The 27518-nt window shown below is 45.6% G+C and overlaps 1 protein-coding gene across 1 annotated transcript in view; it reads right to left on the minus strand.

The window, feature by feature from the left end:
• The window catches only part of LOC122810126 (telomere repeats-binding bouquet formation protein 1-like), a 793411-nt gene that overhangs the window by 415036 nt on the left and 350857 nt on the right, over positions 1-27518 (minus strand). The window contains exon 3 of the mRNA XM_044081600.1: positions 13595-13950. Within this exon, the coding sequence (XP_043937535.1) occupies positions 13595-13950 (356 nt within the window). The remainder of the gene's footprint in view (positions 1-13594; positions 13951-27518) is intronic.

The raw sequence follows: 27518 nt of genomic DNA on the forward strand, positions 1-27518 counted from the left end.
GCTGAGTGCATGAAGTTCTGAGACTCTTCTAGCTGAAGTAATAGCTACCAGAAAGAGAGTCTTCCATGATAGCAATTTTAATGAACAGGAAGCTGCAGGTTCGAAAGGGGGAAGAATCAAAGAAGTAAGAACTAAATTTAGGTCCCAAGGAGAAGGAGGATTTCTTATAGGAGGTCTGAGAAGAAAAACTCCTTTCAAAAAGGCTTTGCAAAGCTTGTGGGACATTAAGGCAGACTCAGAAATACCCACATGAAAGTTAGAGATAGCTGCCAATTGAACTTTAAGAGTAGAAGGAGATGAACCTGCATGGAAGAGTTCAGCTAGAAAATCAAGGACTATTTGGATGGAAGCAGTGAAAGGATCTATGTCCCTTCCTTGAGCCCAATATGTGAAGCGTTTCCACTTACTCAAATAAATCTTCCGAGTGGAAGATTTATGGAAGCTATCAAAATATCTCGAACAGAGTGAGATAATTGAGGAAGCCTGGCTAAGGTTGGAACTGGAGGAACCAAGCAGTGAGGTTCAGAGAGGGAGCGATGTAACTGACTCGATTGATGGATCAAAAGATCTGGAACTAGGTCCAGATGCCAAGATCGCTCCCGTAGAAATTGATGTAGAAAGGGGAACCACACCTGTCGAGGCCAGTAAGGAGCAATGAGGATCAACGAGGCCTTCTGAGCGATAGCTTTCTGTATCACTTGAGAGATTAGTGGGAAGGGAGGAAATGCATACAGAAGTCCCCGGGGCCAAACTTGGACTAGAGCGTCTCTGCTGGGTTGGCCTGGTAAAGGGAATAGAGTGAAATAATCTCTGCACTTGCTGTTTTGGGGAGTAGCAAAAAGATCGCAGCAAGGCTGACCCCACTTGAGAAAAATCTCTCTCACAACAGAGTCTTTCAGAGACCACTCGTGAGGCATGAGGATAGCTCTGCTCAATTTGTCCGATTTGATTGGACTTCCGGGATGTGCGTTGCTATCAGAAACCGCTGAGAAGAAATCGCCCATTGCCACAATCTGAGTGCTTCTCGACACAGGGGTAGGACCTGGTTCCGCCTTGTTTGTTGATGTACCACACTACAGACATATTGTCTGTCTGGATTGCAATCGTTCCCAAGGGAGAGAGTCTTGAAGGGCTTGCAACGCTAAAAGCACTGCTCTCATCTCCAGAACATTTATGTGCAAGTGGCATTCGTCTGGTTGCCATGTGCCCTGGACCGTCCTGCCCTGATAATGCCCCCACCCGATCAGGGAGGCGTCCGTTGTCAGAGTAGCAACCGGAGGGAGGAACAAAGGGTCTTCCCAACAAGAGCTGAGGGGAAGACATCCACCACATGAGATGATTTCTGCGCCTGCGTGATCATAATGGTGTGGGACATTGGAAGTTGCTGGTATGACCATTGTGTAAAGAGCATCCATTGAAGGATTCGCATGTGGAATCTGGCTAATGGAAGCAGAGGTATGGCAGCCGCCATAATTCCCAACACTTTCAGAACTAACCTGGCTTTGATTCTGTTGTTGTTGAAAAGGAGTGAGACCAGTCTGTGTATGTCTGTTATTCTCTGACCTGTTAGCCTCGCAGACATGTCCACTGTGTCTAGATTTGCCTATGAAGGTAATAGTACGACAAGGCGACAAAACAGACTTTTCGCAATTTATTGAAATGCCTAACTTTTGACAAATGCGAAAAGTGTAATCCTGGCCATGAGAAGGAGATGCTTGGTGGGAGCTGTGAGGAGCCAGTCGTCCAAATATGGAAACACCTGGAATCCTTGTCGTCTCAGGTGAGAAGCTACCACTGCCATGCATTTGGTAAACACCCGGGGGGCAGTGGTGAGACCAAAGGGCAGGGCCCTGAATTGAAAATGACTGGTTCCCAGCCTGAAGCGGAGGAATCTTCTGGAGCGTCTGTTCATTTTTATGTGATAGTACGCATCCTGAAGGTCTATAGAGCACATCCAGTTTCCTTTTCCCAATAGGGGAAGAATGGACTGCAGCGTGACCATCCGAAATCTTGTTTTCTTGACTGATCTGTTCAAGATACTGAGATCCAAAATTGGTCTCCAGTCCCCTGTTTTCTTTGGAACTAAAAAGAACCTTGAGTAGATGCCGGATCCTTGCTGGCCTGGTGGAACTGGCTGAATTGCTCTTTTGCAAGCAGTTTTGAAATTTCCAAAACCGCTAGATCCCTTTGAGCGGTGGAACATCTGGAAGGGATTTTTGATTGGTTTGGAATGCGAAGAAAGGGGATAGAATAGCCTTCGGAAATGACGGACTGTACCCATTTGTCTTGAGTCAGGGATAGCCAGGCTTCTGGGTACAGTGACAATCTTCCCCGACTGCCTCCGAAGGTGGGCAGTCGGGCAACACCTCAGGGATGCTGAAAGGCTTATCAGAGAAGGCTTCTCGATTGCCCTGGTTCTGCGGAGCCCCTGCCTCGAGGCGGCGTCTACCATTGTTATTCCGCCTCTGCCTCTGGCGAAGCGACTTTGTCGTCAGGCGAAGTCCCTTGAGATTGTTTACGGAACCACATTTTCCCACTTTTCTGGCCTTTGGGGTAAGGCCTAGAAGGAGTAGAAAAACGGACTCCGACGGCAGAAAGAGTCTTGCCATCAGTCTCGCACCTAGTCAAGGTTTCTTTCACTTGAGGACCAAAGAGATGATCCATCAAACGGGGAGTTAGTGAAAGACGTCTTGAAGGGGTCCGCAAAATTGCATAGTCGCATCCAGGCATGCCTACATAAGGCCACACCTGTCCCTGCGGCCCTACTCGCTCCATCAGCCGCATAAGAAAGGAGGCACATGGAGGAGTTGGTTATGGAGTTAAGGGTAGCCAGCTGAGTGTTCATCTTATCTTGAAACCTCGCAGCTGTAGGGTCCTTCAACATGTCACTCGCTTCTTTGATCAAGTCCCTTTGAAGACGAGTGAAATGGCACAGGTAGTTCAGCGAACGCATAGTAAATGTCGCTGACGAGAACATCCGCTTCCCATACCTGTCCATGGACCTAGATTCCTTGTTAGGTGGATGGACAGGTACTGAAGGATCAGCTAGTTCCTTCTTAGTGGCAGCAGCTACCACCATAGCATCCACAGAAACTCCTTTTGTCAAGAACTGTTTGTCTGCTGGTGCCGTTATGAATTTGGAGGGTCTCCTGGGAGTGGGGTCCACTGAATCAGGAGCCGTCCATGCCTTTAGCAACCACCTGCATGAGGGGGTCAAAGGGGGGGGACACCCAGGAGGTGGAAGGGCGAGAGCCAAACGCCTCAAGATATACAGATTCATCCTCCGAAGGGTTAAGGGCTGGCCAATTTCCCCTCTGCTTCAGGATCTCTAGAATGTCTGCAAAGAGACATCTTCAGAAGGGGAACGGGGGGGAACCCTCGGAATCATCTAAATCTGTGTCAGATGTGATGGACTCAGGTGAGTCAATGTGTTTCCTCTTACACTTCCTCTTCCGAGGGGGCTCTTCTGTGAAATCAGGAGAGGCCTCGGAAGAGGATGAAATCCCCACAGTGGGTTCCTGAGGAGCTGGCTCTCTGCGGTCCGGGATGAGGGAGTGAGTCGACTTGACCTGAGGCACCGTAGAGGGAGGGGCGGACGGAGCCGACTGTGGAGTAGAGCCAGGCTCTAACACACTCCGCATGACCTCGAACGCACCCCTGTCAGGCAAAGCCAGAGGTCCCGCTCCGAAGCTGAGAACCTCCCTCGGCACCGACAGTGATGGCTCCGAGGCCGATGTCGGAGCCGAACTCACCAGCGCCGAAGCTCCGAGAGGAAGAGCGGGGTCGGACAAGGGTCCGATGCCACTCACCCCCTCGGAGCCGACGATGGAAGTCCGGCGCTGAGATTCTTCTAAGGAAGAAATCGGAGCCGACGATGGAGCCGAAGACAATTGTATCGGCTCCGACGCTACCACAGTCTCGGTTCCGACACGACCCGGCTCCGAGCTCAACGGAGTCGGAGGAGGAATATATTGATGGACAGGGGCAGGCATTGACTGATGAGTCGGGCTCTGAAGCATCTGGGCCAGTGCCTCGGACTTAAGAAGTCGACTCACTACCCTCTGAAGGTCATGGTCCGACAGCCTCGATGACCTAGAGGAGTGAGATTTATGGCTCCGTTCAGACAGCAGGGGAGATCCTGGAGCCGAATGAACGGAGCCAAGGGATGGTGACCTGGACCTCTTCCTAGATGTTGGCTCCGAAGGTCTGGTCGGAGCCGACACGGGAATCTCTAATACCTCGGCTCCAGCCGGAGCCGAGGGAACCACAGAAACTGTGGACTGAGACTCATCGGCTCCAGCCGAAGCCGATGTAGCGAGGTTTAGAAGCCTTAGGTCTCGGCTCAGTTGCTGGAGCCGAAGACCTAGAAGCCTTGGAGGGCTTCCCTGAAGACACAGTAAGGGAATCCTCAGGCTTGAGTAAACCTCTTAAAATTAATTTATTTTTTCTTTCCTGCAGGACCCTGGGACTGAAGCCATGGAAAACAGCACAGGAGTCCTGCAGGTGCAAAGGCCCCAGGCAGTAGACACAAGAAGTGTGACCGTCTGTCAGAGACATTTTCTGACAGCACGCATCACACTTCTTGAAGCCTGAGACCTTTGATTCTTTAGACATTCCGAAAGTGCAATCACCCACACAGTCAAAAACACACTGATTAAACCCTGTCTAGTTTTAGCTTAAAATAAAACAACTGACTAGGTTTTAAATTAAGAAAAATAAGTGCAATCACACACACACACACACCCACTAGGGAAGGAAGAAGGCCTGAAGGCCCGAGGGAAGAACTTAAAGTTCTTGTGGGGAAAAAACAGGAATTTCAAGAAAAAGGGGCAAGAATTCCTCTAAACTAAGGGAAATAAGTATAAAAATTAAAATTAAAGGGGTTTAAATACACTAACTTTACAAGAAAGTCACTTACCAAGAACCGGTAGAAAACCAACACCTCGATCGCTGTAGCGGCAAACGAGATCTGAGGTAACTCTCGCCTAGCATTGTGGGATATAAGGGGAGCCTCGAGCCGGTGGAACCAACTCTCGAGCTTTTAGAGTGGCAGTCGGGCGAGGTCGGCTCCGAACCCATCCAGCAAGAATGAAGGCGAGATAGACAACTTAACATATAAAGTTTTCCATGAAAGAAATTTCAGGGAACAAGAAGCAGCTGGCTCGAAGGGGGGAAGAATCAAGGATGTCAGCACTAAATTTAGGTCCCATTGAGGAGGAGGACTCCTGACTGGAGGCTTCAGGAGGAAAATTCCTTTCAAGAAGGCTCTACAAAGCCTGTGGGACATAATGTTGTGATCTGCGAACCCGACATGAAAGTTCGAGATAGCAGCCAACTGAACTCTAACTGTGGAAGAAGAGGAGCCCGCGTGAAAAATCTCCGCTAAGAAATCCAAAACTGCTTGAACTGGAGCAGTGAAGGGATCAATATTCTTGGCTTCAGCCCAATAAGAAAAACGTTTCCATTTGCTTGCATAAATCCTCCTGGTAGAGGATTTTAAGGAAGCTACTATGATGTCTCTAACAGGGTTAGAGATCATAGGAAGCCTGGCTAAGGAAGGAAGTGGAGCAACCATGCTGTGAGGTTGAGAGAAGGGATAGACCGGTGCAGCTGACCGGATTGGTGAATCAGAAGATCTGGCACTGGGTCCAGATGCCACGGCTGCACCAAAAGGTGACGATGGAGGAACGGAAACCAAATTTGTCGAGGCCAATAAGGAGCAATGAGAATCAATTTGGCTCTCAAAACGGTTGCTTTCTGGATAACTTGAGGGATCAGAGGAAATGGAGGAAAGGCATAAAGAAGTCCCTGGGGCCAATCCTGGGTCAGAGCGTCTCTGGGGGGATGGCCTGGCAGTGGGAAGAGAGAAAAGAAGTCTGGGCATTTGCTGTTTTATGGAGTAGCAAAAAGACCGCAACATGGGCGACCCCATTCCAGAAAAATCTCTTCCACTATAGATTGTTTGAGAGACCACTCGTGAGGCATGAGAATAGCTCTGCTCAATCTGTCCGCTAAAATGTTGGTTTTCCCAGGGATGTGCGTTGCTACCAGAAACCGATGAGAGGAGATCGCCCATTGCCAAAGTCTGAGCGCTTCTCGACACAAGGGGTAGGACTTGGTTCCGCCCTGTTTGTTGATATACCAAACTACAGACATGTTGTCTGTGTGGACTGCAATTGTCCCTACGGGAAGAAAGTCGTTGAGGGCTTGCAACGTTAAAAGCACTGCTCTCATCTCCAGGACATTTATGTGCAGGTGGTATTCGAAAGGTTGCCACGTCCCATGAACCATCCTGCCCTGATAATGACCCCCCACCCGATCAGGGAGGCATCCGTAGTGACCGTGGCTACCAGGGATGGGGGTACAAAGTGTCTGCCTTGGTGAATCTGGGGAGAAGTGATCCACCAAGCAAGATGATTCTTGCAAATCTGTGTCACCAGTATTTGGTGACGCATTGGAAGTTGTTGGTAAGACCACTGAGTGAACAACATCCATTGAAGAAGGCGCATATAGAAGCGAGCCAGGGGAGGAAGGGTAATGGCTGCAGCCATGAGGCCTAACACCTTTAGAACCATTCTGGCCTGTACCTTCTTGTTGGCTAGAATGATCCTGACGTGACTTTGAATGTCTGAGATTCTTAGATCTATAAGGGTAGCTGACATCCGAACAGTGTTTAATTTTGCGCCTATGAAAGTAATAGACTGGCAGGGCAATAAGGATGATTTTTCGGAGTTGATCGAGATGCCCAATTGAGAACAAAGATTTATTGTATAATCCCTGGCTTGAACAAGCTGATGCCTGGTGGTGGCTGAAAGGAGCCAGTCGTCGAGATACGGAAACACCTGGAATCCTTGATGTCTCAGGTGAGCCGTGACCACTGCCATACATTTGGTGAACACTCTGGGGGCTGTAGTGAGACCAAAGGGCAGGGCTCTGAACTGGAAATGACTGGACCCCAGCCGAAAGCGGAGAAATCTCCTGGAGCGTCTGTGAATTTTTATGTGATAGTACGCATCCTGAAGATCTATTGAGCACATCCAGTTGTCCTTCTGTAAGAAGGGCAGAATTGACTGAAGAGTGACTATTCGGAATCTTGTCTTCCTCACAGACTTGTTGAGTCTGCTGAGATCCAATATTGGTCTCCAGTCTCCCGTCTTTTTGGGGACCAAAAAGAACCTTGAGTAGATTCCGGGCTCTGAATGATCTGTTGTAACTGGCTGAATGGCCCTTTTATGCAGTAGTTTTAAGACTTCTAACTCTGCAATTTCCCTTAGACCGGGTGGTACATCTGGAAGGGAATTTGAGTGATAGAAAGGACTTTCCTCGAAAGGAATTTTGTAACCCTCGGATATGATCGACTGTACCCATCTGTCTTGAGTGAGGGAACACCAGGCTTCTGGGTACAGCGATAGTCTTCCCCCGACTGCCTCCAAGGATGGACAGCCGGGCAACATCTCAGGGATGCTGAAAGGGCTTGTCAGAGAGAGGCTCTCTGCTTCCCTGGTTTTGTGGACCCCCTCTGCCTCTAGAGCGGCGTCTGTTATTGTTACCCCTCTGCCTCTAGGGGTAAACTGACCACGTGAATCCGGCGTGACTCCTTGGGATTTGTGGAACCACATTTTGCCACCCTTCTGTCCTTTGGGGTAAGGTCTAGAAGGGGTGGAAAAATGGACCCCTACGGCAGAAAGTGTCTTGCCGTCCTGCTCACACCTGGTCAACGTTTCCTTCACTTGAGGGCCAAACAAAGCTGACCCATCAAAGGGAGAGTTTGTGAAGGACGCCTTAAAGGGATCTGCAAAGTTACAGAGCCGCATCCAGGCTTGGCGTCTAAGAGCCACACCTGTACCTGCGGCCCTACTCGCTCCATCAGCAGCATATGATATCAGTTGCATGGAGGAGTTAGCAATAGAATTAAGGGTTCCTAGCTGCGAAGCAATTTTTTCTTGAGCCCCTGCAGCTGTAGGATCTTGTACTACTTCACCTAGCTCCTTAAGGATATCCCTCTGGAGTCTGGTGAAGTGACATAGGTAGTTCAGCGAACGCATAGCAAAGGTCGCTGAAGAGAACATCCGCTTACCATATCTATCCATGGTCCTAGAGTCCTTATTAGGAGGATGGACAGGTACGGAAGGATCTGCAAGTTCCTTTTTAGTGGCAGCCGCCACCATGGCATCAGCAGGGACACCTTTGTGAGGAATTGCTTGTCCGACGGGCAGTAATAAATTTAGAAGGCCTCCTAGGGACTGGCTCTACAGAGTCAGGAGCCGCCCACGCCTTTCGAGCAATAACCTGCATAAGGGGGTCGAAAGGCGGAGACACCCAGGAGGTGGAGGCCCGAGATCCAAACGCCTCCAGGTATACTGACTCATCCTCAGAGGGATTATTGGTGGGCCAGTTTCCCCTCTGTCTAAGGAGTTCTAGGATGTCTGAGAAGGAGACATCCTCAGAGGGGGATCTTGGGGATCCCTCTGACTCATCTAAGTCAGTATCTGAAGTGATAGACTCGGGGGAGTCTACGTGTTTCCTCTTACAGGTCCTCTTTTGCGGAGGATCTCCTCACAGATCAGGAGAATCCTCGGAAGAGGGGGTTCTTCCCAGTGGGGAAACCTGAGGCGGAGGATCTCTGGGTCCGGGAGTAAGAGAAGTGGCAGAGATGTCGACAGGCACCATAGAGGGAGGAGCTAAGGGAACAGACTGCTGGCTGAGTCCAGTGGCCAGCACACTCTTCATCACCTCGAAGGCTCCCCTCCCAGGGAGGTCCGAGAGAACCCGTTCCGAAGAACCGGGAACTCCAGGACCCACCGAAAAGGAAGGCTCCGAGGCAGATGTCGGAGCCGAGCTCACCAAGGCCGAGGCTCCAAACGGAAGAGTGGGGTCGGACAAGGGTCCGATGCCACTCACCCCCTCGGAGGAGACCAGGGAAGCCCGACCACCGAATCCCTCTAAGGAAGGTCTCGAAGAGGAGATAAGAGTAGAGGCTGAAGGAGCAGAAGGGGGTATCTGTCCCTCAGCCGTAGCAGAAACCATTCCCGAAGACTCCAACTCCAAACTCTGGGGTAGAGTCGAAGGAGGAACTGCAATGGGGTGTGGACTAATAGTCGTCTGTTGAGACGGACTATGTAGCATTTGGGCCAGTGCCTGTGATTTTAATAATCTACTGACCACTCTCTCTAAATCATGGTCAGAAAGCCTGGATGACCTGGATGATCGGCTCCGATGGCTCCGTTCCGAGAGGAGAGGAGAAGCCGGAGCCGAGAGTATCGGTTCCAAGGAAGGGGACCTAGACCTCTTCCTCGAAGGAACCATCGAAGCCGACGAAACCATGGAAGCTGCCGGAGCCAACAACTTTTCGGCACCGACAGAAAGTTTCGATGCATCGGCTCTGGCCGGAGCCGATACGGACAAAAAAGTAAGGGTGTCGGAGCCGGTCAGCGCCGACACCGAAGCCTGAGCCACATGGTGATCGGAACTGATCGGAGCCGACACCGAAGTGGTCAAACCAGAATCGGCACCGATAGCCATCGGTGCCGAAGGTTTGTGCAAACCAGGATCGGCTCCAGCCAGAGCCGATCTCGACTCTGAAAGAGTCAGAGCCGAGGCCGCAGGCTTGGACACAGAAGCCTGGGCCTTGGAAGACTTAGAAGTCTTAGATGGAGCCGACTTAGCCGGAGAGCCCTCCGGCTTAAGTAGGCCCCTCAAAATAAGCTTATTTCTCCTTTCCTGCAGGACTCTCTGGCTAAAAGAATGACAAATCGCACAGGAGTCCTGCAGGTGGAGAGGTCCCAGGCAGTATAAGCAAGAAGTGTGACCGTCTGTCAGAGACATCTTCTGACAGCACGAGTCACACTTCTTAAAGCCTGAGACCCTTTCCTTAGACATGGTGTAAAAACACACACACACACCTGTCCAAGAAAAATTACAATCCCAAGAAAAAGGGAAAAACTATTCTCTCACAAACACACACACACCCTAACAAGGGGGGGGGATGGGATGGGAGAAGGCCTGACTAAAAACTTTTTGGAGAGGGAATTTTAGTCAGAAAAGGACTAAAACTAGTCTAAAACTATAAAATTTAAGTTTAAAATTAACTTTAAACTGAAAAAGGGGCAAAAGTAGTAGTGTATAAATCACTAACCAGGAGCTGGTAAAAGGAGGACCTCATCAGCGAAGCGGCAAACGAGATCTGGGTACTTACCGCCTTGCATCATGGGATATGGGGCTGCCTCGAGCTGGTAAAAGTGACTCTCGAGCTTAGCAAGTGCCGAGTCGGAGCCGAGGATCGGCTCCGAACCCATCAAGCAAGAATGAAGGCGAGATTGACAACTTAACATTTGGGCCTCTTTTCAGGAGCGTTGGTAGGGTTTGTCAAAGAAAGATTTTCTGGTATCCTGGTTCTGTGGGCCACTTCTGCTGCATGGTGGTGACATCCATTAGAGTTCGCCCCTTCTGCCTCTGGGGGAATCTACTCCATGTGTGTCCTGTAAAGGACCCTGAGATTTTTTGAACCACATTTTTTGATCACCTCATTGATTCCTGGAAAAGGTTCATTTCGAAAAACATATGCCCATGGCAGATAGGGTCTTCCTATCCTTCACACACCTGGAAAGAGTATCCTTTAACTTGGGGCCAAATAAAGATGTTCCACCAAAAGGGGGATTGATGAAAGAGGACTTGAAGGCCTCTGCAAAGTCAAAAAGCCACATCCAGGCATGTCTCCTTATGGATATGCCTGAACCCGCTGCTTTTGAGGTTCCCTCTGCTATGTTTGAGATCAACCTCATGGATGAACTGGATATAGATTGGAAGGTAGTCAGCTGGGAAGCTATGGAAGCCAGAACTTCCTCAGAAACAGCACCCGAGAGGGTATTTGACAACTCCTTAAGCAAATCCCTCTGTAATCTGGTAAAATGCGCCAAGCAGTTGAGACGCCTCAGAGCAAAGATGGATGAGGCATATGCATGCTTCCCAAATCTGTTCATCGCCCGTGACTCCCTGTTGGGGGGATGGACAGTGGAAGTTACTTTGGCTAGTTCTCTCTTGGTGGCCGCCACAACAACCATGGCATCAACAGGGACCCCTTTACTCTAGAACTGCCTGTCTGTGGGTGGTGCCATTATCCTGTCTGATTTCCAAGGAATGGGTTCTATGGTGTCTGGATCCTTCCACACCCACTGTGAGATCAAGTCGATGAGCTCATTAGTGAGCGTAGTCACCCAGGAGGTAGAGGGTCCAGCGGGTTTACTTTAATTAACCGAAAGCTGATTCCAGCAAATGCAAATCCATCGACACATATACATCGAACCGCAAAATAAGCAAACTCACAAAACTGCGAAACTCAAAATACCGATTTGTCATACTCGGCCTACCCCACCGCCCAAAACACACTATCCACCCAAACAAAATAAATAAACCACAAACATACACCAACCAAAACCCTACTTCTAACCCTATACTAAACCCCACATACACCACTATCTATGCACTCTCCTTAACCCCTCCCTAACCCTAAGGTATGTAACTACCACATACTTACCCTACTGAGCTATACCCAAACAAAATAAATAAACCACACACATACACTAACCAAACCCCAACCTCAAACCCTACACTAAACGTTAAATCCATTACCCATATTACACTACCTATCTATGCACTTACCTTAACCTGCACCCTAATGTCCGTAACTATTGCACACTTACCTTACGGATCTGTAGCCCAGATGGGCCAACCAAAACACTTCCACATTTTGAATTTCGCGGTAATTTTGCGGTTTTGTGAGTTTGCTTATTTCGCGGTTCGATGCATTTGTGTCAATGGATTTGCATTCACTGGAATCAGCTTTTGGTTAATTAAAGTAGACCCAGTCCAGCACCAAAAGCCTTCAGGAGAACAGATTCCTCAGATGTCAGGTTACTGGGCATCCAGCCGCCTCCCTATTTAAGGATTTCCAGGATGTCTCCAAAGGAGACGTCCTCAGGAGGTGACCATGGGGACCCTTTGCCCTCATCAAAATCTGTGTCTTCTGTGATAGACTCTTCTGGGGAGTCAATGTGCTCTCTCTTGCACGTTCTCTTCTTAGGGACCTCGTCAGTGGGATGTTCTGGGAAGGTATCAGAAGAAGAAATTACAATCCTTGGGAGGGAACCCCGGGTATTGGAACTGGCTGGCCCAGTGGAAGGGGATGGTGAGGTTCTGAGCACTGAGACATGATGGTAGAATATTTAGGATCCGAGGGGGATGGCTCAATCTGATCTGTCAGAGCAGAAAACACCCTCTTTGCAGCTCTGTCAGAGCAGAAAACACCCTCTTCACAGCTTCGAAGGCAGAGCAGTTTGAAGGTGGAAAGGGCATCGGGACTGAGAAAACAAGCTTCTGAACTGTAGTCCCCCCCCCCCCCCGCCAGAGGGAAAACCTCTGAAGTGGAAGCCACAGACAAACTGTCCAGTGCCAAGACTTTGAGGTGCAGAGGCCACTCCTAAAGCCTTGGAGTTCAATGTAGCACCTCAGATCTGGCAGGCAGACGATGGCTACAGGAGCTCCCTGGATCAGACTGGACCGGAGCTCTCAGGGAAACGTTCGGCTCTTAGGATGGGGCTATCCTCGGATCTGAATCAGATGGGACTGGATGGCTTGGATCCAAAAGCTTTGAAACAGCAGAAGGAGTCAGAGGAGGAACGTGTAAAGGAGGGGGGGGGGGGGTTGTAGACATTCGGATCTCCTGATCCAGGAGGGTAGGACCTGAAGGGATACCAATCTCACCCTGCATCAGAAGAGTCTTCCTCACCACTCTCTCCACATCTTCCTCTGTTAGGCTCCTAAAATATCGAGTAAAGTAGATGGACAGGGATTTTGGGAGCTCCAAGTAAGGCAAAGGTACTCGGTCTGGGATAGCATACAAAGTAGGTGAGTACCTTGTCCTGGGTAAAGGTTGTAAAATATGTAGACTGTAGAGGAAAGAGGAGATACTAACAACAGTATCTAAAGTGTACAGAAGTACAAGAAATAAGAAAGCAGAAATTCAGGAAGAAAAAATATAGATAGTAAGGCAATGGGTAATGGATTTATCAGAAAGAGAAATTAGTAAGACATACGAGAGAAATTAGGTTTTTAGCACTTATCTTAAACGAAGCTCAAGAGAGTTGGATGACCACTTCTTTTGCTGGAAGTGGCAAACGAGATCTGAGGTAACTGGGGTTGGTGCATTGTGGGCAAGGGGGAAGCTCGAGAGTTTTTGGTTGCCACGAGCTTTAGCAATGGCAGAGTCAGATCTGAGAGATTGGATCCCAACCCATCAGCTGAGGACAGAATGAAAACTGACAGCATCAGATCAATTATTGCTTCCTTTCCTTAGCTAACCATCTAACATTGTGATTTCACTTCTAGCTTTGTTGGGTGCCTGTAGGATCATAAGATGCTTCCAAAATGTAACATGAAATAATTATTTCATAAACTGCCATATGCAGAACATAAACACAAAATAAACAAAGCCAAGAAGAAAAGAAAAGTCTCTGTCAATTGACAGAATGAAGTACTTTCTCTTTAAATAAGGTAGATTAGTTACTTAAGAATTACACATTGAATACCTATACTGTACCTTTCCAGAGCACAGCATCTCTTTTGTTCATTTTCAGTTTGCATCTCTTCTGAAAGTTTAATTATTTCTGCAGTAACAGATTTTAGAATTGTATCCACTTTATTTGGTATGCAAGGGTTTAATGAATCACTAGTTGCAACTTCTGATTCTTGTTTTTTCTGTTCAGTTTCCATAAGCTTCTTGGAAACCGTTACAGACTCCAGTATCCCATTTTGCTGCTGAAATTTAACCTTCAAGTTTGTTGGCTCTGTGCTTGTTTTGCTGATCTCTTCTATAGACCGATCTTCAGAGACAATTATTTTAACAGGGCCCTGTACTTTGTCATCATTTACAGATGGCTGACAATTTATTCTTTCCTGTATTAAAAATACAAATTATTATATGCAACAAACTGTCAATAAAAATATTATTTTCCTAAATGGATTTTGCAGAGTATTAGTGAAAACTGATATCACTAAACAAGTGGAAAAATAGTAGTTCGTGAGTATACTCACCACAGCAGTAGATAATTGCATAATACGGTCATTAACTACATTGTAGGGTCATTCCTGCAGGAATTAATTACTTGGTTGGGATAAAGCCACAAGCAACTGCCAATACTCCTAGCAGATCTTTGGCAGTCAGATCTTCCTAGAAGTGCATGGCTATAGACTTGAACTGAAGCCATTACAATTTATGTAGCTATAAAGATCAGCTGTGTACCCTGCTGTGTTGTTCTTAATGTCAGAAGTAGCAACAGAGTAAATATTCAATAAATGCTCTTGGGGAATGCAACATGAGCCTTAAATATCTAAAACAGTCAGTAAAAGTTCAAGGAGTAAACCTACACAAAACAAAACTGACCAGCCTGCCTAATGAATTTATATCACAGTGCTCTATGTAACATGTACACCCATAGAATACTACACATTGTCTCCCGGTTTTCTGTCTTAGGGAAGAAACAAGTAGTTGGTTATGCATTTAAACGCTCCCTCAGAGATCACAAGGCATAAAAGAGGGACTGCCCTTAATGCCAACCTGTTCCTGTGGAAAAGGGACACATCAAAGTCTACAATTCAAAAATCCTTCTTGAAGATGTCTATCTATGGAGATGCAGAACAAAAATATTCAAATAAAGGAACACAAAAATCCTTCTCCTCCAAGATGTCTACCGTGACAGTTCTGAGAGCAGAGGCAAGACTAAACAAAGCCATAATATATACTGAAAGTGGTTTCCACCCACAGTGAACTAAAGGAACATTTTGTGAAAATCCTAGGTATTAATCATGTCCAGCAGCTGCAGAGACAACAACTCTGAAGAGTTACCACCTGGAATGTAACATACCAACTGTACTTGCTAAAGCTACTAAAGTTTGACAATAGTCATAAGTCTCTTATTCCCTTCAGAATTAGGAAGAGGTAAGAGTAGAAATGCAGGTATTCCAACAATGGATTGCAAACTTCTGATACAAAATCTAGGCCACTTCTGAAAACTTGGCACAGACAGCCTCAACGTTTTAAGATATGGCCTATGATGACCACATACAGAATCTACAGGTCCTTTGCAAGATCAGCTGAGTCTCCTCAAAAGAGCACACTACAAAACTAAACCATCTGGCTGTAACAGCATTAAAACTTAAAGATCGAGAGCACAAAACATCTAAAGAAACATACTTGACCCTGTAAAGCTTATATGCAAAATCAACACACACACACTCACACAGACACACACACACACACACACACACACACACACACACACACACACACACACACACGCAAAATGAATTTTTGGGGGCTAAGCACTCCTGACAGCCCCTGAGCTTAGTATTCTCACTACCAGGTAGCTGCACCAATCAGTGAAGTACAACCTAAAACTGACTCACTCTTTCTCTGCGAAGCCCCAATCTCAAACTTTAAATAAACCATACATTTCAAGAGGAAGCAAACTGCTCTTATATGGAGTGAGTAAAACATGTATGAGCAGTTACACTCAGAACAATGCAGGCCCTCTGTAATGGTGCCCTAAGCCAAGGTGATCTCAGAGAAAATACCTGCCCTCCCAGAGAGCTCTAGAAAGTAGCCAGGACTGTGCCTGCTAGGCTAGTGAAGCTCCCCTTCTCAGGGGACTGGTCAGCAATACTGGGGAAGCAACAGTACTTGATGCCGGGGGTATGTCCTCCTAATCTATACGAGGGGATGCCATCATCCTACAAAACAAAACGTTATGTACTCACCATAACATTCCATCTGTGTTATCGATTTTCATTTTTTCCTCAACATGTGGATTCGGGTCCGATCCCTCCGATCTGACTCAGCCGCTGCAAAAGCTCGTGTCAACTAAAAAACTCTCAAGCTCCCTATCCTACCCACAATGCATCTCTCCTAATCTCCTCAGATCTTGTTTGCTGCAAGTATATACATATATATATATATATATATATATATATATATATATATATATATATATATATATATATATATAAAACTTAATATAATAAAAATAATAGATTAGAGAATTCCTTTAGAAAGGGAAGGACCATTTCTGGTGTTCAGTGCTAGTCAACTGACAAAATTTTGGGTTCAACTCGCTCCACTAGAAAAAACAGGGATAGGGGGACAGGGGAGGGTTGTTGAGGAAAAAATTAAAATTGACAACACAGATGGAATGTTATGGTGAGTGCATAACATTTTTATCTGATGTTGTCAATTTTTATTTTATCCTCAACATGTGGGACAGAGTCCCCAGCTACCTTATTCCTGGGTGGCCTTAAGGAAGGATTTTCTTCAGAACCGTTGAACCAAAGGAGGCTCTACCCTTGGAGACCAAATCCAATTTCTAAAGAAAAGTATGGGGGGGTTATCCCAGGTGGCTGCTGCACAAATATAATCCGTGGGTGCCTTTGATTGAAAAACTGAGGAAGTAGACATTGCTCTAGTGGAATGAGCTCAAACAGTTTTTAGTCAGTTCTAAGCCTTGACTCTTGCAAATAAAAGATATACAATCTGTGATCCATTTGGCTAAGGTGAGTTTGGACACCGGAAGACCTAACTTAATGTCCCAGAAGTAAATAAACAGTTGACTATCTTTTCTTATGTCTTTCATTCTTTGTAGATAGAAACACAGTTGTCTGGCAACATCTAGTAAGTGCAATAAATATTCACCTCTATTGGTAAATTTGGAAAGAAAACCAATAAATGAATTGTCTGGTTGATGGTGTTCTCTTAAACTACCTTCAGCAGAAAGGATGGATTGATCCATAAGGTAACTCTACCTTTATGAAAGACTAAGTATGGTGGTTGAGATGATAACGCCTAGATCTCTGAAATTCTTCTTGCTGACGTGATGGCTACCAAGAAAATTGATTTCCAAGAGAGAATTTTGAGCTGACAAATAGCCACTGGTTAGAAAGGAGGCTGTATAATTTTCCGTAAAACTAAATTTAAGTCCCAAGGTGGAGAGGGGTCTTTATAGGGGGGCTTCAGTAAGAGAGTTCATCTCAAGAAAGCCTTACAAAAATTATGTGCTGCAAGTGAGGAACTTTCAAACCCAATATGGAAATTAGAAATTGTGGCTGTTTTTGATTGTAGAGTAAGCAGCCCCCCCATTGAATAACTGCAAAAAATTCCAAAACAGAATGGATAAGTGCCAAAAAGGGATCTATATAGTTTTGTTGTACCCAATGTACAAATCTCCCCCATTTATTGTTATACAGTTTCCTTGTAGATGGCTTGTGGGATGATAGTAGAATATGACGAGCTGGAGAAGAGAGTAGAGGTTGTCTGGCTATCAACAGAACTGGAGATACCAAGCTGTCACCTTGAGAGTGTGAATGTTCGGATGAGGCATTCCTGTTAGATGGGACAGAAGGTCTGAAGTTAGATCCAGAATCCATGGCTTCTTCCAAATGTGAGGCCCAAGAAAGGGAAACCAGATTTGTCGAGGCCAGTAAGGAGCAATGAGGATTACTTTTCTCTTCAATCTGTTTGCTTTCTGAAGAAATTTGAGGATCAATGGAGTTGGGGGAAAGGCATACAATAGACCGGCAGGCCAATCGTGAGTAAGAGGGTCCCTTGGGGACTCCTCCTTTGGGGGGATCATGGCAAAGTAGCTGCTGCATTTGTTGTTCAGAGGGGATACAAACAGGTTGCAGCAAAGCTGACATTACTTGTGGAATACTGTTTCTGCTAGCTTCTGATTGAGGGACCACTCATGAGGCATGATAATGGATCTGCTCAACCTGCCTGCTATCACATTTGACTTTCCTGGAATGTGCATTGACACCAGAAAGCAGTTGGAAGAGATCGCCCACTTCCACACTCTTAATGCTTCTTGACATAGAGGGTAAGATCTGGTTTCCCCTTGTCTGTTGATGTACCATACTACTGACATGCTGTCCGACTGAATCTCAATCATTTCTAGTGGAAGAGTATTTTTAATGACTTTCAACGCTAGTAACACCACTCTCATCTCTAGGACATTTATGTGCGGAGTTGGCTTCCTCTGCAGACCATGTTACTTGGACTGTTTTTCACAGATAATGTCCCCTATCCTGTCTGGGAAGCATCCATGGTCACTGTAGCCTTGGGATGAGGGCGAAGAAATGGGCGACCTTGCATAAGTTGATCTGAGTGAATCCACCATGATAGATCCTTCTTGCAAATGTTTGTGATAGTTATCGGGGTTAACATGAGGTGGTGAAGGATTGACCACTGTACTGGGAGTAACCATTGTAAAATTTTCATATGAAATCCGGCTAGCAGAGCTAAGATTATCGCTGCTGCCATTGAACCCAAGGCCTGAAGTACCATTTGAGAAGACACTTTTAAGTTGTGTAGAATTTTTTTGACCTGATCCCTTCTGGTTACCACTCTTGAGGAAGGAAGACATGCTACCATTCTGACTGTGTTTAAGCTTGCTCCTATGAATTCTAGTTCTTGAATGGGATCTACATGTGATTTTTCGTAGCTTAATGTAATCCCCAACAAATAAAACATTTGAATAACCATGTTTCTTGCTTGTAAGAGTAGATGCCTGGTCAGTATTGAGATGAGCCTGTGGTCTAAGTATGGAAACACCCAGAATCATTGCTGTCTCAAGTGAGCAGCCAGTACTGCCATACATTTAGTGAACACTCTGGGAGCTGAAGTGAGGTCAAATGGCAGTACTATGAATTGATAGTGACTGGCTCCCAGCTGAATGCCTGCTAGAGTGCCTGTCCATCTTCATGTGGTAGTACATGTTATGAAGGTATATCGACCACATCTATTCATCCTTTTCCAAGAATGGAAGAATGGACTGAACCATGACCATCTAGAACTTGCTCTTCTGAACTGATTTATTCAATTTGCTGAGATCCAAAATAGGCTTCCAGTCCCATTTTTTTTGTACCAAAAAGAACCTTGAGTAAGTTCTGGATCCTCTCTGGTCTGGTGGGAGTTCTTGAATTACTCTTTTGTCTAACAGCCTTTGTATCTGGGTGGCTGCCTGCTCCCTCTGACTGGATGTAACGTTGGCAAGTCTTTTGCTTTGGGGAGGTAGATGGGAAAAGGATATAAAGTATACTCTGGATATGATCCTATGCACCCATGTATCACTTGTTATTTTCAGCTAGGCTCTCTGGTGCAGGGATAGTCGACCCCTGATTACCTCCAGAGAAAAGCAATCAAGCCTCCTTTCATGACCATTGAAAGGATTTGCCAAAGAAGGTATCTCTGGACCCTTCATGATGATAAGCCCCTCTTATTCCCCCATCTGCCCTGAGGGAACTTTCTCCACATGCATGAGGAAAAGGCCCTTGTGATTTTCTGAACCACATCTTTCCACTGTTCCTCAGATATTTGGAGTAAGGTCTGTGAGGAGTGGAAAAACGAACTCTCAAGGCAGAAAGCGTCTTTCCATCCTTCTCGCACCTGGAAAGCATTTCTTTGACTTTTGGGCCAAAAAAGGAAGTGCCGTCAAATGGACCATTGACAAACGAAGACTTGAAAAGCTCCGCAAAGTTGCATCCGGGTGTGTCCCCTCATGGAAATGCTGGAACCTACCTTTCTACTCATCCCTTTGACTGCAAGTGAGATCAGCCACATGTAGGCATTTATAATAGCATGAAGGGTGGCCAGTTGAGAGATGACTGAATCCTGTAGCTCTTCAAACACAACTCCGGAGAGGGTATCCAACAGTTCCTTGATCAGATCCCTCTCTAATCTTGTAAAATTGGATAAGTAATTCATGGACCTTAAGGCAAATGTGGCTGAGGAGAAAACATGCTTTCGACACCTATCCATTGTCCTGGAATCCCCATTAGGAGGATGGATCAAAGAACCTTCTTCCACAAGTTCTTTCTTCGTGGCCGCCGCAACAACCATTGCATCTACTGGAACACCCTTTGACCAGAATTTTTTATCCCCTGGTGTAGAAAAATCTTGTTTAGTCTCCAAGAGATTGGTTCAGTGGAGTCTGGACCCTCCTACACCTGCTGAGAAATCAATTCAATGAGTGCATGGGTGGAAGGGGACACCCAGGAGGTAGATGGACAGGATACAAATGCTGCCAGGTACACCGACTCCTCAGATGAGGGGTTGCTGGACTTCCAGTCACCCCTCTGCTTCAAAATCTCAAGAATGTCCTTGAAGGAAACATCATCATGGGGTGAACGAGTGGAGACCTCACCTTCCTCGAGGTCAGTGTCTTCAGTGATGGACTCTTCTGTGGAGTCCAGGTGGTTCCTATTGCACCTCCTCTTCTGAGGAACCTCCTCCATGGGGTGTTCTGGGAAGGTATCAGAAGAGGAAGGGGAACCCTGGTGGATCAGCTGGGGCTTATAGACCCCCTGTCCCTGTGGGATGTCTAGTTAAGACACTTGGGACAAAGTCTGTAGGGTGCAGGACTGCTGGTCTGATGGGGCAGATTCTATTTGAACTGCTGAAGCAGACATAACTCTCTCCAGACCCTTGAAAGATGAGTGCCCCTGAGAAATGGTTGGAACTCCAACCCGAAAGACAGCATTTTTGGATCTTTGTCAGCTCAAAACCTGGTGACATTCTGAAGGCTGAAGCTGGGGCCACACTGAATAAAACTGAAACTCCAAGATGGGGGCAAGGCTCCAAGAATTTCGGCGCCAAACCCACCATCTCGGATCTGACTGGGCTGCCATAACCCCGAAAGGTCCCCCACTCTGATTGAGCCAAAGAACCCGAAGCAGGAGTCAGAGCCAGGGAAGAAAAGATCCTCAGCTCTGGCATCAACAGAACTGGATGAAATCGGATCCAATGACTACGAAACTTCCAGGGGGGTCGGAGGAGGAACACAAAGCAGGAATGAAGAACTTTGGAACTCCTGACCCTTGGGGGTAGGAGCCGTAGGAGGCCTTGCAATACCTTGCACCCAAATGATCTTCTTGACCATCCTTTCCACATCATCTTCTGTAAAACTTCTGGTGGAGCGAGTCGAGGATGTCGACAGTGACCTTGGCCTCTCCAAGAACACAGATGGGACCCTGAAAGGTACTGGATCTATGGAGGGGGAGTACTGAGTCCTGGGCAAAATCGGCTTAAATGGACTTCCATTCAGATCCAACAGCAATGATTCCATCCTATTCTCAGATGCAGAGAGATTTGGATCCAAAGCTGTCAGAAGCAGTGGAGGAATCCTTGCAGTAGTGGGATCTAAAGAAACTTCCTCTGGATCTGAACATCTGACAATTTTTGGAGTTGGCCCTGACAAAACTTTTGGAGCCAATGAAGGTCTTTTCCTTCCTCTAAACATTTGGAGGACAGGGAGGAAGCTGGGCTGGAGTGTCCAGATTTAGAAGAAGAGTCCTGTTTCTTTTTGTCTGAGCCAGAAATGGCCTCCCCAAACGAGGAGGGCAACATGTCTTTCAGAATCAATTTATTCTTCCTCTCAACTCAAGCTGTATGATTGAAACCTTTACAAATATCATAGTCCTCCTGAAGATGTGATGGACCAAGACAGTAGACACACATACTGTGCAAGTCACTAAGTGAAATTTTGTGACTGCACTTAGAACAATTTTTAAAGCCAGATGGCCTATCAGCTTTTTCTGCCATAGTGATATAACGAGCAACAATAACAACTCAACAACGGCACAGCAACAGAAAGAACAAATGGAAGGAACACTACCTATTCTTATAACTAAAGAAGAACGCTAACACTACTTTTACTTTTTGTTTTTTAATACAAAGATAATGAAAGAGACAGAGCTGGAAAAAGGGGGTAGGGAAACAGGTAATTAAGTTTTACTTTATAAAATCTAAGTAAATCACTGGGGAAGGGATTGGAGAAGAGAAATAAGTTTAAATATGAAAAGCATGACTAAAAAGGAAGAAAGATAATATAAAGTGTATGAAAAAACCCTTTGTGAAGAGTGGGTGAAGATAGATGAAGGCTGCCAGCCTAGACAGATAGAATTTTGCAGATAATTCTGTCATTTGTAAATATGAATTTAAACTACAGGCTTGTTGTCTTAAATGTAAAGAAATAGTGTTACATGTGGAACTAGAAATAAATGTGACAAGACTGCACTCTACTGACCAAAGTAAAACATGTTGTGACCCTTTGATGTAAACAGTGGTGCCGAAGGGTCTAGATGAAGAAATTATTTCTATTGTTTTAACCAAGAGTTAAATTGCTAGATTTAAACATGCAAATGTATTTTTATTGCTCTGCTTCCTGACCAGCTGCAAGATAATAAAAGATGTTAAGAATGTAAATGTAGTTTCTGTTAGCCTGGGAACCCATGGAAGTGTGAATAATGGTGTAATGTGTAGCCTGGGAACCCCAGGAAAGTGTGAAGAATCATGTAATGTGAATCAGAATTGCAATTTCAATTTAAACAGAGAACACCAGAGATTATTAAACATTTTTGTCTTGACCATCCAACTTACAGCACTGTCTTGCTCATATGTAAGTTACCTTAGACCTGTGTTTTCTTTTAGAAATACCTAGGAACTAGAAATATTAGACTACATGTTTTTCTGTGATGTCAGAACTGTACTACTGAATTCTTTTAAGTATTTATCTGTGATCTCTGAACTCTTGACTAGCACTACGTAGTAAGAAGTACTGTCTTGTGTTTTTTTATTTATTATTAAATATTTTAAAACCTTTTAACTGTGGCTGTTTTGTCTAGAAATAATTTAAGCTCTAGAGTACATTGCATATTCATAGTGATTACTGTACCAAGTTACTCTAATAAGCCTTGACTGTTTAGTTATACTAAAAATTGGATAATAATATTGCACAGTAATAATTGGACACCCTTTTAAGGGCCTTTGAGTAGCTGATAAATATTAGCTGGGTGGTGGCAGGTGGTACTACCATATAGTCTGGGTAATACAGGCACAGCTGGAGAACCTGTGCCAGCCTTTTCCAGGAGTGTATGTTTGGTTGTATAAACTCTTATCTCAAAGTGTGTGTGTGTCAGCTACTTGGGCAGGGACACGAAGCACTAGTTGGACAGAGAGGGTGCTGGAGGTTTTAGCTTGCCCAGCTAGGCTGAGATCTGGACCCTATAGCTGTGCCAGTGGGGAGTCTTATTGGGACCTGGAGAGCAAGGGAGTGACCAGCCCCGGACTGACTGTGATCTCTGTTTGTTCTTAAGGGAAATTGCACTTTACTGTGTGTATTTATCCTTTCCTTCGTATATGAGATGCCCTCTCTGGTGTTAGAGGTGAGGATTGAGGGTCCTTGATTGCTGAGCCAGGGCACGGGTGTCACATATTAATTGTTTGGCAGCGGTGGGATATCCACATCACATATTGTTTGGCAGCGGTGGGATATCCACATCACATATTAATTGGCTGGCAAATACTAATTTGCTTGTAGTGGTGTGGGTAGAGTGAATTCCTGTAGCTTGTGTACAGTAAGCTTTGAAGGTGTTTTGTACTCTAAATCAGCCATGCGGTGTATACTCAGATTTCAGATCACAATTGTTTTATTTCTTTTGTTAGCTTAGTTAGTCAGAGTGAGCAAGCAGCATGTCAGCAAAGGAGTATGGAAAGCTGACAAGGAGCCAGCTGGTGGAGATGTGCCAGGCTAGGGGACTGGTGCATGAAAACCTTACTAAGGCACACCTGATTGTAGCCTTGGTTACAGCTGCATCTGAAAACAGCAACCAGGAGGACAATCGGACTGGCAGTGGAGATACAAAACCCTCAGAGAATGGACAGCTCACCTTTCTGCAGAGGATTTAAAAATCCATCTGGAGCTAAAGAGACTTGAGTTGGAGTCCAGGCGTTTGGAAATAGAAGTCGAGGAAAAGGAGAGGCAGAGGAAGCATGAGAGAGAAATGCTGACTCTTCACCAGAGTCATGGAGGTAATGGGGAAGGGAGTAACTGGACCCCAGAAGTACAATAGGTCAGCAAATTTCTTCTGCAGTTTAATGAGGGGATAATTTTGATAGTTTCATTCATATGTTTGAGAGGGTATGCAAACAGTATGGTGCTGACCAAAAGCTATGGGTATGGTTCCTGACCCCCTTACTCTATGGTAAAGCTGTAACTGTAGTGCCTAAAATGTCTGACATTGCATGTTTTGATTATACTGCTGTAAAATATTGTCTATTAGAATTTTTTAAGCTAACACCTGAAACGTATAGGAAAAGGTTTCATGAGCATAGATGCAAGGCAGATGAAACTGTGTGCGAATATGTTGCTGAACTGAGCACTTATTTCCATAGATGGGTGAGTGGATGTCAGGTCACCACTTTTGAAGAGCTGGCAGACCTTTTGGTGAGGGAACAAGCCCTTAGCACTTTGCCTGAGGACATTATTTATTTATTCCAATTTGATAACCGGGGAGGTCCACTGGGCTTGTGGAGCCCGTTTTCAGTGAAGGCCCGGGGAGAAAAGCTCCAACAATACATAGTTTCATGAATAATTATTAAGAAACTTTGCATTACTGACAAATAAACAGGTAGCATTCATAAAGAAACAAACAATTACAATTTTGTTTAGGTGTAAAAGACAGGCAAATGGCCTTGAGGCTAGATTTTACAGTATAGTTATATATACATAATACAAATGAGCAAGGTTAGCTAGGTGAGAGGTTAACCAGGAGTAAAAGTGGAGGAGACCTTGAGAGGTATAGGGTGAAGAGTACAGTTGCATTTCCTGTTTGAGTAAAGGAGAGAATGAAGAAGAGTTTTAAAGTTTTCGAGGTTATCGCAGGTCCTAAGAGTGGAGGGAAGAGCATTCCATTGGCTAAGGTGAAGGAAAGCAGAAGTTGACCAGCTGGGCGCTTGGGTTTGTGGATGGTGATTAGGTTTTGGTGGGTAGATCTAAGTGTTCTATGGGGAGTATATGGTTGTAGGATATTGGATAGTGCAGGGCACTTGGTAGGTTGGAATAGTAGTCTATAGGCAGTCGTGATTTGGAGAAAGTCAAGTTGGTTATGGAGTTCAAGCCAGTTTAATGAGTGAAGGGAGGAACAGTGATGAGAGGAAGATTTGGCTTTGGTAGCAAATCTGGAGATTTTATTGTAACATATTTCTAGTTTGGAGGATAGTGGGGAGAATAAATAAGTAAGCAGAGGGGCGCCATACAGTAGAGAGGGAAGGAGATAAGTAGTGGCGAGAGTTAGTCTGGTAGCAGGAGAGAGGAAGTGGTTGTTTCTATAAAGTAGGCCGAGTTTTATGTGGGTTTTCTTTATGTTTAGCTGGACGTGAGTATTAAATTAATGTTCATCAATGGTTACACCAAGAGGTTTGGTGGCGGGAATGACCTCTAAAATGGAGTTGTTATGGATGATTATTTGGAATGAGTTTTTATCAATAGGGGAGAACTTAGAAGGATAGAATAGAAGGATTTTAGTTTTGTTAGCATTTAATGAGAGGTGATTTTGGAGCATCCAGTTTTCGGTAGTTGAGAAGGCTGTTTGTGTCAGTAGTTGGAGATTTGTTAAGTTGGAGGCGCAGCAGATCAAAGTAGAATCATCAGCATATTGTACAATTTTAGTATTGGGTATGCCCTTGTAAAAGTCGTTAATAAAGATGTTGAAAAGAATTGGGCCAAGTATGGATCCTTGTGGTACTCCAGTGGGGGTAGGATGGAAGGTGGAGGTGCCCTGGCCCCATTTGACAGCCTGGGACCTGTCGGAAAGATAGCTGGAGAACCAGGAGAGAGTTTTGTGGGAGAGATTGAGATTAGACAGATAATTTAGAAGGTGGGTGTGGGAGATGGTATCAAAAGCTTTAGATAAATCCAGCAGAACTGAGGATACTAAATTACCGGAGTCACGGGCTAAATTGACAGTATGTAAGAAGGAGAGAAGGGCGGTGTTGGTACTATGTCCTGGGCGTAAGCCGTGTTGGGTAGGAGACAGTAGCTGGTGTTTGCTAAGGAATGGCAAGAGTTGAAGGTGGATGCATTTTTCAAGGAGTTTAGAGAGAGGGGAAAGGATGGCTATGGGGCGGAAATTAGATTTGTTACAGTTTTTGATACCCTTGTGAAGTGGAAGAATATATACAGAGCGCCATGGTTTAGGTACATAGGATCTATTGATCAGGATGCTAATAGGGAGAGCAATACCATCGGAGGCTATTTATAAGAAGGAGGAGGGAATGTTGTCGGAGGCATTGGAGCAAGGCTTTAGTTTAGAGAATAGTTTCTTTATTTGGTAGGTGGAGATGGGTTTGAGTTCGAAAGTAGGGGGGAGAGGATGTTTGGTTGGGGTGGGGTTGAGGGTTGTTGTTGGTAAAGGTCTTGGTTAGCTCAGCAATAGAAGTGGTGAAGAAGGTGTTGAATAATGAGGTAAATTCAAGGTCAGATTTGCTGGTGTCGGGGCAGGGATTGTTTTTAGTACCTGACCTAAGGAGAGAGTTGATACAGTTCCAAAATTTTGGGAGGTTTTTTGCATGATTTGTTTGCATTTTGATGTAGTAAGACTTTTTTATCTTTGATAACTTGTTTTTTGGCAAGGTTTCTTAGTTGTTTGTATTTAAGTAAGCTGTCTGGTTGTTTAGTTTGGAGGTATATTTTCCAGGTTTTATCTCTCTGTAGCATAATCTTTTTGGTGTCTTTAGTAAGACATGAGGATCTGGTTAGCTGATAGATAATGTGCTACTTCAGATGAGATGGGGAAGAAGGAAGCCCTATACCTGGTAAGCAGGGCAGCCCTGCACAGGAAGGTGACCCTCAGTACTGCTCATGAGTCTAAAGGAACCCATGGTGGGCAGCACAGTCTGCCCCCAAAAGAATCTGCCAGTAGCAGGGGAGCCATTAGTCCAGATACATATCCAAGAGCTAGGGTTAAATGTTTTGAATGAAACCAGTGGGGCCATGTGGCATACAGGTGTCCACAGAGGCAAGGTGGGGAACAAAAGATGAGGGAGCCAGTAAGTGGGAAAGACAAAATGCCAATAGTAGGTTGTCTTGAGTCAACAGGGGTACTAAACTACCATCCTGCAGATGTCCTGAGAGAGAATGATTTGGATGAGGCAGTACCAAGTGCTTATGCAGTTACACTCAGTCAGGCTAGGAGACAAACATGTGGGTCTGGTAGCCTGGGGGAGACCCAGACAGACTGCATGCTTGCAGCTAGGACTGGTGAGGTGGTTACTTCAGGGAGGGAGCTACCCTGTAGCAGTGAGACTGAAGGTGAGCCACAGCTGCTTGGGGGTACTGATGGTCCCTTGGACAGTCTGACTGCAAAGGTAGAGGTGAGTAGTAGTACCCTGGCTGACAGTGAGGCACCACTGTCAGAGGATACCAGACTTCCTGTGGAAGGGGAGCTGGGAAGGGTTACAAGGAGAGAGTTGAGAGAGGCTCAGCTCTCAGACCCTACATTGCAAGGCCTGAGGCAGGTAGCTAGGAAGGCACCTGATTCTCAAGGAAAGGGGGAATCTGTATACTGGAACAAAGAGTTACTAAACAGAGAGTGGACCCCTGAGGGAGGGCTAGAAGGTGAGAGAGTACAGCATTTGGTAG

The sequence above is a fragment of the Protopterus annectens genome, chromosome 8.part1, assembly GCF_019279795.1.
Source record: "Protopterus annectens isolate FY-2018-M chromosome 8.part1, PAN1.0, whole genome shotgun sequence".
NCBI lineage: Eukaryota > Metazoa > Chordata > Ceratodontiformes > Protopteridae > Protopterus > Protopterus annectens.